The sequence below is a fragment of the Macaca fascicularis genome, chromosome 20 (genome assembly GCF_037993035.2).
Source record: "Macaca fascicularis isolate 582-1 chromosome 20, T2T-MFA8v1.1".
Taxonomy (NCBI): domain Eukaryota; kingdom Metazoa; phylum Chordata; class Mammalia; order Primates; family Cercopithecidae; genus Macaca; species Macaca fascicularis.
In genome coordinates, this window is record NC_088394.1 from 9,576,977 (window position 1) to 9,589,160 (window position 12,184).

Sequence of the window (12,184 nt, forward strand, 5' to 3'; positions counted from 1 at the left end):
AGGAGGCAGAGCTGAGACCCACCTTGACCCACATTTGTCCACATTTGCCTGACAACACTAACTACATATCCCACGATGGCCAGGCAGATGCAGTGAGACTTCAGAGAGCCCAGGTCTTTAGGGAGGAACTGATTGCTTGGTAATCCACCTTCATCCTTGTTTTGGGGAAGGCTTTCTAAACTGCATCAGCTTCTCTCTGTGCCTTGAAAATGAGAAGAAGAATGTCCTTGAGTAGGGGGGAAATAATGGAGCTGTTTTTCTGATCATTAGGACCCATAGCCCTAGGGTCACCCGGGGCATGGTCACCAGTCCCCTAGTGCCTCAGTGCTCATACAGAAGTGGTAGAGGACAGGCTGGGCCTCCACCAACTCCGGGACGGCCTGGACATGGGATTTTTGAGAGAGATGTTTAGGCTTGCATATTTTGTTACATAATTTGCCTGTTTCTCTGAAAGTTGAGCACAACAGGGGAGAGGATCCAGCTGATGGAGGTTTTGCTGTTTTTAATTTGATAAGTATTCATTGCTTCCCAGTTTACAGAGTACCTTTACATAACTGGCACGTTGATTTTAACAAGGCCCTTTGGAGGTGACCAGAGCACGTGCTATTAGCCTTTCTGTAGGTGAGTAAGAGGAGGCTTGGAGAGGTGCCCAGAGCCACACTGACATGGGATTAGGTCGTCAACCCTGCACATGGCATGCGGCCTCTCGGTATTTCCGATGGCCAGTGCCTGGAGAACAGATCTGTGAGATTAAAATAGTAAAAAAAAGATCAGGGAAAATGTTTCGTAGGATTCCCAGGTATCAGTGTTTAGAACTGGAAGACACTTTTCACTGCGTAGTTTGTCAGAGAATGCTTAAATTTCGTTGGGCAGAATGATGTCTCGTTTACAAGTTATCTGAACTTTTAAGAAACTGGGTGGTTTTCTTTTTTTGGTTGTGGGGTTTTTTTTTGTTTGTTTGTTTTGTTTTTTTGAGACAGAGTCTTTGTCACCAGGCTGGAGTGCAGTGGTGCGCTTTGAGCTCACTGCAGCCTCCACCTCCCGGGTTCAAGTGATCCTCCTGTCTCAGCCTCTCAAGTAGCTGGGACTACAGGCATGCACCACCAGGTCCAGCTAATTTTTGTATTTTTAGTGGAGACAGGGTTTCATCGTGTTGGCCAGGCTGGTCTTGAACTCCTGGCCTCAAGGAATCCACCCACCTCAGCCTCCCAAAGTGCTAGGATTACAGGCGTGAGCCAGAGAAACTGTTTTCAGACTCATAGTGGAAACAGTGGAAAAAATCATCTTTTTGTTTTTTGTTTTTTATTTTGTATGTGTTTGTTTGTTTTTTGAGACGGGGTCTCCCTCTGTTGCCCAGGCTGTAGCGCAATGGTGCGATCTTGGCTCACTGCAGCCTCCCACTGCCCAGGCTCAAGCAGTCCTCCTACCTCAGTCTCTCAAGTAGCTGGGAATACAGGGGTGCGCCACCATGCCCAGCTAATTTTTGTATTTTTTGTAGAAACGGAGTTTCGCCATGTTGCCCATGCTGGTCTGAAACTCCTGAGCTCAAGCCATCCACCCACCTTGGCCTCCCAAAGTACTGGGGTTATAGGCATGAGCTACCGCACCCAGCCAAAAGAACATTGTTAAACATCTTCATTTGAAGTGACTAAACTAATGTTACTTTCTCATTTTATGTGATCAAATCAAACATTTAGGAGCTGTCTGCTAATGGGTAAATTGAATTTCCTCAGTTATTACTGAGGCTCGTTGGACAATTCTCAGAGCCTTTTTTTGTGTAGCTTTGCTTGGTACTATCAGTCTGTTCAGAAGCTCAGTAGCAAGATAGATGTCTGGTACATGTATTTTCAGACTCCTCAGGGAAACGACTGCTGTTGCCAGTGCTGGAAATCATTTTCATAGCTCTGTATTAACCATAAAATTATCTGCCCTATAGCAGCACTGTGCAGCAGAAACAGAAAGTGAGCTATGTATAATTTTAAATTTTCTGTAGCTACATTTTGAAAGAATGAAAAGGAAAAGGTGAGATGCCTGATATATCTAAAATATGACCCTTTTTTTTTTTTTTTTTGAGACAGGGTCTCACTCTGTCACCCAGACTGGAGTGCAGTGACGTGATCTCAGCTCACTACAACCCCTACCTCCCAGGCTCATGGAATCCTCCTGCCTCAGCCTCCTGAGTAGCGGGATTATAGGCACGCATCACCATGCCTGGCTGATTTTTGTATTTTTTGTAGAGACAGAGTTTCGCCGTGTCATCCAGGCTCAAAATATGACCATTTTGACACAAAGTCAGTATACAACATGACTGATGTGACTCCATTCCTTTTTCATACTAAGTCTTTCAAATCTAATCTCAATTCATGTTAGCCACATTTCAGGTCTCAGTAGTCACAGTAGTTCATGGCTACCGTATTACACAGCACAGAGCTGAGAAACATTGACCACACTGGCCTCTGCTTTTTAGAATTTCCCAAGATTTTAGGCTGTTTATGATGTTTCCCAAATAAATAATGTGTTTTGGGGAACCTCTGTCACTCTTTCATTCCCAGGGGTACTTTCATTGAATTCCGGAATGGGATGTTAAACGTGTCGCCAATTGGAAGAAGCTGCAGCCAAGAAGAACGCATTGAGTTCTATGAACTCGATAAAGTAAGTCTTTCTGAAATATCTTTGGTGAATGGCTGGGTTTATGGAAATAAGATATGGCCCCGTGTGGTGGTTCATGCCTGTAATCCTAACACTTTGGGAGGCCAAAGCAGGAGGATCACTTGAGCCCAGGAGTTCAAGACCAGCCTGGGCAACATAGTGAGACCTCATCTCTACAAATAATAAAAAAAAAAAATTAGCCGGGCATGGTGGCACACACCTGTGGTCCCGGCTATTTGTTTGGCTGAGGTGAGAGGATCACTCGAGCCTGGGAGGTTGAAGCTGCTGTGAGCTGTGATCATGCCACTGCACTCCAGCCTGGGCAACAGAGTGAGACCCCCATCTCAAAAACTAAACAAATAAATAAATAAGATATTCATACCTTGGTGGCTAGTAGTTAAAAGTGTGCTTTCTAAACTGCAATACAAGAGACAATTGGCATCTTTTTTTTTTTTTTCTCAGAAGGAAAATATAAGACAAAAGTTTGTAGCAGATCTACGGAAAGAGTTTGCAGGAAAAGGCCTCACGTTTTCCATAGGTATTGTATATATTGTTTGTGTTACGAACTTGGATCCCCATTTCCTGGAATTTGTTGTGGGCCAGTGAGCTATTGATAATGGAGTATGTGCAGTTTTAGGTGGGCAGGAAGATTAAATGAGCAGTCCAGTCTGTAGACAAAAAGCGGCCACTCTCTTTTCTGCATAGTTAGCCATAATAGGACTTGCCTAGTCAAGAAACAGCTTCCAGACTGTTGGGCTTGCTTCTAAATTCTTACACAACAGGATTCTTCCTACCTGCACTTCTCTCGTCAGAAGAGGAGCACTTCGATTACTAATGAGTAGGAACTTCTCACACCTTTGGGCGGAAGAGAAGCACTATAGTGAACTCCGTAAGGGAGACATGGAATTGAACCCCTTAGGTAAACGAGACCGACGTCTTGGAATCATACAATGTTTCAACAGCAGGAACCTTAGGAGCCAATTGGGTGGCTTTTACAGATTAAGAAACTGAGGCCCAAAAAGGAGAAGAGACTTGTCCGAGTTCACAAAGCTGTTGTTTACACAGCCAGTGTGTGAACACTTCTGGTGTCCAATGCAGAGTTCTTCCTGCAGCATGGATGTCTCAGGCTTGTCTTTTGTTAGAGTATGCCTGTCAAATGCTTTGCACACCGATTTCTCTTGTCAGGGCCAATGAGTCATTGCTCAAAGCCTCCTCATTGTACTAGCTTTCATAAAAGTAGAGGTTGTAGGAAAACTGGAATGGCAAAGGGATTATATTTAACAGATGAGTGGGTGGGTTTTTTGTATTCCTGAACTGTGAGATGGACATCTTTCTGACAAAGCTTTGAAAGGTTTCTTGTTGCCCACGAGCGCTGCCTATAAATCACCTTCAGTGAGGATTCTCATTTTTCCTGCAAATATGCTGGATGCAGCCTGCTTCCAGGCATTTTCCACTGAGGGTGTGTTAAAGCCCGAGACGAGCACAGCAGAATGAGTTTTCATAAGCATGCTTCCTTTAAACCACATGCTTGACAGGGCGCTTAAATGCAAATGCATTTGTCACTCTGAGTTGGCATTCTGTGCCTCAATTTTAGACCTACGTGAAATAATGCTGGAACAGAAAACATGATGTAGAATTAATTTCTAGAACCTATCCATGCAATAGTCTAAGTAGCAAACTAGAGTACTGAAAATCAACCTTGGCACCCCACTAACTGACAAAGAGTAAATTGTTTTTTTTCAGTGACATATCATTAGCCCCTTTTTCACCTTTTGCTTGTATGTGCCCCATCCCCACCCGGCAGGAGGCCAGATCAGCTTTGATGTCTTTCCTGATGGATGGGACAAGAGGTATTGCCTGCGACATGTGGAAAATGACGGTTATAAGACCATTTATTTCTTTGGAGACAAAACCATGCCAGTAAGTAGAGAAGTGTTTGTGCAGCTTCATTGTTGCGTTTGAGCTTGAGGGGGAGAATTGACAACGGGGCTGTTTTTCCTGTATCTACACTTTACCCACAGGCCCTGCTCAAACTGAGCAGTGGCTTCTGTCCTGGAGAGGGGCGTGATTGAGCCTCCTTCCCCTCTGAGCTCAGACCCGCGACACCTCTGTAGAGGCGAGGATCACACTGCGTGTTAGTTGATCCTTTTCAGTTTGGCTTTGGAATTAAACATTGGCCACCCCATGTGCCTTCCAGAACGCCAGTCCCCAGTGCCACTGTCAAGCCCTGTGCGTTTCAAAGCTCTGCCTGTTTCAATCTTACCTTTCCACTGTATTTGTCCCCCTGAGGCATTCATTCTAAGTTGAACACGAGGGGTCATGTTTGATGGGAGGACAGGGAATGATCTCATGAGCCTGAAACTCAGGAAAGGGTACCAGCGATGGTGAAGAGGCCAAGTGAGTCCCAGGCATCACACATGGTGGGTACTTGGAGCTGCCCCGAAGGGATGTCAGAAATCTCAAGTCCAGGACCACCAAATCTAAACTGAGAACTGAGAGCAGAGCCTGTGTTACAGGCCAGGGCCAGCAGGAGGAATACACAGAAGAATTGTCCCCAGGTGTCCTCCACCCAGCTTTGGGCCAGCTCCTTTTCTTTCTCCTCTTTATTTTTATTTTTATTTTTTTGAGACCAAGTCTCGCTCTGTTGCCCAGCCTGGAGTGCAGTGGTGCAATCTTGGCTCACCGCAACCTCTGCCTCCCAGGTTCAAGCAATCCTTGTGCCTCAGCCTCCTGAGTAGCTGGTATTATGGGCATGCGCCACCATGCCCGGCTAATTTTTGTATTTTTAGTAGAGATGGGGTTTCACCACATTGGCCAGGCTGGTCTCAAACTTCTGGGCTCAAGTGATCCACCCACCTCGGCTTCTCAAAGTTCTGGGATGACAGGTGTGATTTTTAGTAGAGACAGGGTTTCATCACGTTGGCCAGGCTGGTCTTGACTCCTTGCCTCAAGGAATCCACCTGCCTCAGCGATCCACCCACCTCGACCTCTCAGTTCTGGGATGACGGGCCGCGCCCGGCCCCATCACCTTCTCATTTCCTCTCATCCTCTGGGCCCCTCTGCCTCCCTCCCACATGCAGCTTGGGGGTGTTGGTTACCTTACCATCAGCAGGCCCCTGTCAGGCTTTCTCGCCATCCTGCACCCAGCAGGTGCATCATAACTGCTGCATATTCAGAGTTTCTCATCCCTCTGATCTCTGGTCCACTCCAAAATCCTTGCTGCATTGCTAAGACCTACCCATGAAAGGTTTGCTTTTCAGCAGGGCCCCCACGCCGCAGTCTTCCAGCAGGACGGGTACTCGGGGATAGCAGAGGCTTGTTTCTTCTTGTCAGAAGGATAAAACTGGAACCCGTAAAGGGTAAGGGACTTGCCCAAGGTCACACAGCTAATGACAGAGCTGGTGGCACCAGAAGAAATGTACCTCTTCTTTGTTTTAAATAGCTTTATTGAGGTATCATTGATCAGCAAAAGCTGCACATGTTTAACGCGCACAGGTTCATGAGTTTAATCATTGTGCCCCTTTGGTTTTGGGGGCCGTTTAGGATTTTTTGTTGCTATTGTTATAAGACCACTTCTCATGAGATATTCCCTCTTAACAAGTTTCTAAGTGTACAATACAGTCTTGTTACCTATAGGCACTTCTGTTTGTCCAACAGATTTGTAGAACTTACACATCTTACCTAACTGAAACTTTATACCCATTGAACAACTCTCCATCTCCCTCCTCCACCAACCCGTCCCTGGCAACCACCGTTCTTTTCTTTGCTTATATGACTTTAGCACCTTTAGATACCTGATACAAGCGGAATCATGCAGTATTCATCCTTCTGCAAGGGGCTTATTTCACTCAGCATGTCTTCTCAGTTTACTCCTGCTGTCACAAATCGCAAGTTTCCTTCTTTTTTAAGGCGGAATAATGTTTCGTGATAGGAATATACTACACTTTTTTTTTTCTTGAGGCAGAGTCTCGCTCTGTCGCCCAGGCTGGAGTGCAGTGGCACCATCTTGGCTCACTGCAACCTCCACCTCCCTGGTTCAAGTGATTCTCGTGCCTCAGTCTCCTGATTAGTAGCTGGGATGACAGGCGCCTGCCACCACATGCGGCTAATTTTTGTATTTTTAGTAGAGACAGGGTTTTGCCATGTTGGCCAGGCTGGACCTGCCTTGGCCTCCTAAATTGCTGGGATTACAGGTGTGAACCACTGCGCCCAGCCAGAATGTACTCCATTTTCTTGATCCATTCTTCTGTCAGTAGACACACAAGTGGTTTCCATATCTTGGCCATTATGAATAATGCTTCAGTGAACATGGGGGTGCAGATATCTCTTTGGGATCCTGACTTTGTCCTTTTGGCCATCTACCATGGATTAAAGACTTAAACACAGGACCTGAAACTGTAAAACTCCTAGAAAAAAAACACAGGGAAAAAGCAATGATCTTTTGCATGTGACACCAAAAGCACAGGCAACAAAGGCAAAACCAGTCGGACAATATCAGACTAAAAAGCTTCTGCACAGTAAGGGAAATAATCAGAATGAAAAAGCAGCCTACAGAGGGGAAGAGAATATCTGCAAACCATATATCTGATAAAAGGACTAGTATCCAAAATGTATAAGAAACTCCAACAACTCAGTGGCAAAAAAAAAAAAAAATTTTTTTAAATGAACAAAGGACTTGAATAGACAGTTCTCCAAAGAAGACATGCAGATGGCCAGTGGGTATATGAAAAAAGGCTCAACGTCACCATTTAGGGAAATGCAAATCAAAACCACGATGAGGTAAACCTCACACCTGCCAGGATGGCTATTTTATTTTATTTTATTTTGAGACGGAGTTTTGCTCTGTCACCCAGGCTGGAGTGCAGTGATGCGATCTTGGCTCACTACAACCTCTGCCTCCTGGGTTCAAGCTATTCTCGTACCTCAGCCTCCCAAGTAGCTAGGATGACAGGCGCCCACCACCATGCCTGGCTAATTTTGTGTTTTTAGTAGAGACAGGGTTTCACCATGTTGGCCAGCCTGGTCTTGAACTCATGACCTCAAGTGATCCACCCACCTCAACCTCCCAAAGTGCTAGTATTATAGGCGTGAGCCACCACACTGGGCCAGGATGGCTAATTTTTTTTTTTTTTTTTTTTTTTTTAATGTTGGCGGCCTGGTGTAGTGGCTCACGACTGTAATCCCAGCACTTTGGGAGGCTGAGGTGGGTGGGTCACCTGAGGTCAGGAGTTCGAGACCAGCCTGACCAACATGGAGAAACCCCATCTCTACTAAAAATACAAAATTAGCCGGGCATGGTGACACGCACCTGTCATCCCAGCTACTTGGGAGGCTGAGGCAGGGGAAGCTCTTGAACCCGGGAGGCGGAGGTTGCAGTGAGCTGAGATCGTACCATTGTACTCCATCCTGGTCAACAAGAGCGAAACTCCGTCTCCAAAAGATAAAATAAAATAAATGTTGGTAAGGGTGTGGAGAAATTAGAACCCTTGTACACCGTTGTGGGAAATGTTAAATGGCATAGCTATGATGGAAAACTATATAGTGGTTCCTCAAATTAAAAATAGAACTGCCTTATGATCCAGCAGTCCCACTTACAGATCTGTATCTAAAATAATTGAAATTAGGATCTCAAAGAGATACCTGCTGTTTAAAGTAAAATAAAATAATATAAAATAAAGACAGGGTCTTGCTGTGTTGCCCAGGCTGTACTCGAACTCCTGAGTTCAAGCAGTCGTCCCGCCTCAGCCTCCCAAGTAGCTGGAATTACAGGTGTGCCATACCACGACTGGTGATGCCTGCTGTTTAAATGAGTGTGCTTACCACTACAATAAGCTCTCTCTCAGTGGCGTAGAAAGATCTTGTTCTAAATCCCAGATGAAATGGGTACTTTGAAGGAGGTGTAGCATTCAGGTTTGTTCTTAATGACAGTTAGAAATGGTTTTATAACCACATCCTTTTGTGGAAATGCTTTTGATGCAGAAATGCTTTCAGTGCAGGCTTTGAAAAAGATCACTGTCTGACTCCATGTCTTTAAAAAAATTAAGCTAATGAAATGACACCCAGGATCTAAGAGATGCCTGGAAGCTTCCTCAGTCCTCCTCTAGCTTGGTGCCATTTCTTACAGACAGAGAGGAGAGGTATTAAGACACACTACAGCAGATTATTCTGTAATGACGACATTCTTGCTTCACATAAATCGCCATCTAGAAGCCTCAGTTGGGAATTTGCAGAATGGAATGCATTTCTTAGATAATCAGAAAATGACTTCCTTTGGGAATTCTTCATTTGGGAATTAGAGGGTTTTCTATTCTGTTTAACCATTGCATTACCATGCCTGGATTCTATTTTAAAAATCTTAACCTAGTTTTTAAAAAATGAGTATTATTTAATGGAAACTTTCCCCCTGATTGTAAATGAACCTGTGCATTCATTATAGAAAATTAGAGGAAGTATGAAGAAGAAAAGGAAAGTCACCTGTCATCATCCAGCGATGTCCCAGCCTTTCTATGTATATGATCCCAAAAGTGGGATCCTTACATGTTGTTTTAGTTTTAGTCTTCTTTCTCTTAACGTATTTTACTTTTCTCATATTCGTGAATATTCTTTGCAAAGAAGATTTTTAATGGCTGTATAACATTCTCTCATTAGGCATCATTTACCCACCTCCCTCGTAGAGGCACCTTGGGTGGCTTAAGCGTTTTTGCCGTTATAACTGATGCTGTGTTGAACATTCTTGCACGATTCTTTGCCCCCATCTCTGATCCTTTTCATCAGCAGTTTTCTAGAAATGGGAATTAGCAGTCCAGTCAACTATCTTCGGACAACATATCAGTTCTTGAAACTTTAGGCACAGAGCAATCCAAATACTAGCCTTACACTTTGCATTTTCAGTGATAGACATTTAGAAAGCTGGGGTTTTTTGCTTTCCTAATGAAGGTTAATGTTTTCGCTGGCATCCAGGGAAGTGATCTTGAGCTGAGAGCTGTCAGTAAAAAAGCCATTTCTCAGCCAGGCCCTGAGGCTTGGCAGCCTCTTCCAGCGACACAACCTCCAGGAGGCAGGGTCTGGTGTTATGTAAAGGGTGCCCTCTGCTTGGAGCAACTTGAGAGCAGAGTGAAGAAGTGAGGCGTTGGCCGTTGCTTTTCAAAATACTTGCCATCTTCAGAAACCCTGTCATTCTTCCCATCAGCCACAAAAGCCAGCGTTTCTTAAAACCTGGCTCTGAGTTCAGCATGGAGGCCCTGGGCCTGGCGTGGCGTACCTTGGTTTGCTGCAGAGAGAGAGATGGCAAGGGCAGAGAGCACACACCGCGCATGGCTCTGCATGGCTTTCCAGGAACCGCACTGGCTGGATCACCCTCAGCCACTCTGAATCCGCAGTCCAGAGAGCCTCTACTTAACCATGCTTACTTTTTTTTTTTTTTTTTTGAGACTGAGTCGGGCTCTGTCGCCCGGGCTGGAGTGCAGTGGCAGGATCTCAGCTCACTGCAAGCTCCGCCCCCCGGGTTTATGCCATTCTCCTGCCTCAGCCTCCCGAGTAGCTGGGACTACAGGCGCCCGCCGCCTCGCCCGGCTAGTTTTTTGTATTTTTTAGTAGAGATGGGGTTTCACCGTGTTCGCCAGGATGGTCTCGATCTCCTGACCTCGTGATCCGCCCGTCTCGGCCTCCCAAAGTGCTGGGATTACAGGCTTGAGCCACCGCGCCCGGCCACCATGCTTTCTATAAAAGTCATCTTGGCCGTAAGGCGGTTGCAACATGAAAACTTTCTAACACTTAATGAACATTAGCAGCTGGTTCGGTTTTTGACTTGATGCTTCCATTTGGGGTAATGTGGCTATCAGTGCACTCAAGCATGTGTGAAAGACTCACGCAGAGGGTTCAGGGTTGGGGACAGCCCTGCCGCTCCTCAGGAGGCTGGCCACATGACAGTGGTCTGTCTCTGCACTGGGATGCCATGTAGCTGTAAAAAGAGTCCATGTGGACCCATCTCTAGGGCTTTTTGTTAGGTGCACAAAGTGCAGGACAATATAAGTAATGTGCTAGCTACATTCTTGTCTAAAGAGGGGAAAGGAATTTCTCTTTGTGTTGGCTTATAAATGCACAAAAGGAGTCTGAATGGATGAAAGTTACAGAGGTTACTGTGGGGGTGGGGATGCGGATGGGAGAAAGAATCGCCGTCTAGTTCTTACTCTTTCTTAATATGTTTGAACTATATGAATGTGCTATCTATTGAAAAATAAAGGCCGGGCGCGGTGGCTCAAGCCTGTAATCCCAGCACTTTGGGAGGCCGAGACGGGCGGATCACGAGGTCAGGAGTTCGAGACCATCCTGGCTAACACGGTGAAACCCCGTCTCTACTAAAAAATACAAAAAACTAGCCGGGCGAGGTGGTGGGCGCCTGTAGTCCCGGCTACTCGGGAGGCTGAGGCAGGAGAATGGCATAAAAACCCGGGAGGCAGAGCTTGCAGTGAGCTGAGATCCGGCCACTGCACTCCATCCTGGGCGACATAGCGAGACTCCGTCTCAAAAAAAAAAAAAAAAAAAGAAAAAAGAAAAATAAAATATTTCAATCAACTTGAGAAAAGGAGCTGGGTAATCCCTGTAATCCCGGCTACTAGAAAGGCTGAAGTGAGAGGATACTTGCGCCAAGGAGTTCAAGATTACAGTGAGCCAAGATTGTGCCACTGCACTCCAGCCTAGGCGACAGAGCAAGACCTTGTCTCTTTAAAAAAAACCAGTAAAAATTAAAAATTTTTAAAAATTGAAAAAAGGAAATGTAAATCTTCCAGCCCTTCCTCACTGTCAGACCCTGAGCTGGACACTTACGTTGTACATGCTCCCGGGTGAGATAGCAGCGTCCTCCCTCTTACAAAGGAGGCACAATGGAAAGTCCAGGCTCTCAGCTAGTCTAAGCTGGGATCTGAAAGCCTGGGATCTGAAAGCCTCACGTCTGTCATTCTCCTACATCACTTCTAAAATGCTACCTGCCGTCCTTTTAACTAAATTGTGCAACATTTTTTTCTCCAGAAATGTTAATAAGGAAGATCTGCCTTTAAAATTAGCTTTAAAAAAATAAAAAAATTAGCTAGGCGTGGTGGCACACGCCTGTGATCCCAGCTACTCAGGAGGCTGAGGCAGGAGAATCGCTTGAACCCAGGAGGCAGATGTTGCAGTGAGCTGAGATTGTGCCACTGTACTCCAGCCTGGGCAACAGAGTGAGATTCTGTCTCAAAAAAATGAAAACAAAACTAGCTTAGAAGAGGTTTGTGTCCGTGTGGACCAAGTAGACCCAGATCTGACCACACCGTTCACCAGTGACCTTGTGACAGTGAGGACGGTAAGAGTGACCTCGTCAGTCCGGTGAGGACACAATTCTTTTTTTTTTTTTTTGGAGACAGGGTCTCACTCTGTCACCCAGACTGGAGTATAGTGCAGTGGCGCAATGTTGGCTCACCATAATCTTGAATTCCTGGGCTCAAGTGATCCTCCCACTTCAGCCTCCTGAGTAGCTGGGATTACAGGCGACCACCACCAT

General features: G+C 45.6%; 1 protein-coding gene across 5 annotated transcripts in view; it reads left to right on the forward strand.

The window, feature by feature from the left end:
• Positions 1 to 12,184, forward strand: part of PMM2 (phosphomannomutase 2) — a 45,012-nt gene that overhangs the window by 20,503 nt on the left and 12,325 nt on the right. For all 5 annotated transcript variants that reach the window (XM_015442179.3, XM_045381768.2, XM_015442175.3 and 2 more), the window contains 3 exons: positions 2,553 to 2,652; positions 3,112 to 3,187; positions 4,454 to 4,569. In XM_015442179.3, the coding sequence (XP_015297665.1) occupies positions 2,553 to 2,652; positions 3,112 to 3,187; positions 4,454 to 4,569 (292 nt within the window). The remainder of the gene's footprint in view (positions 1 to 2,552; positions 2,653 to 3,111; positions 3,188 to 4,453; positions 4,570 to 12,184) is intronic.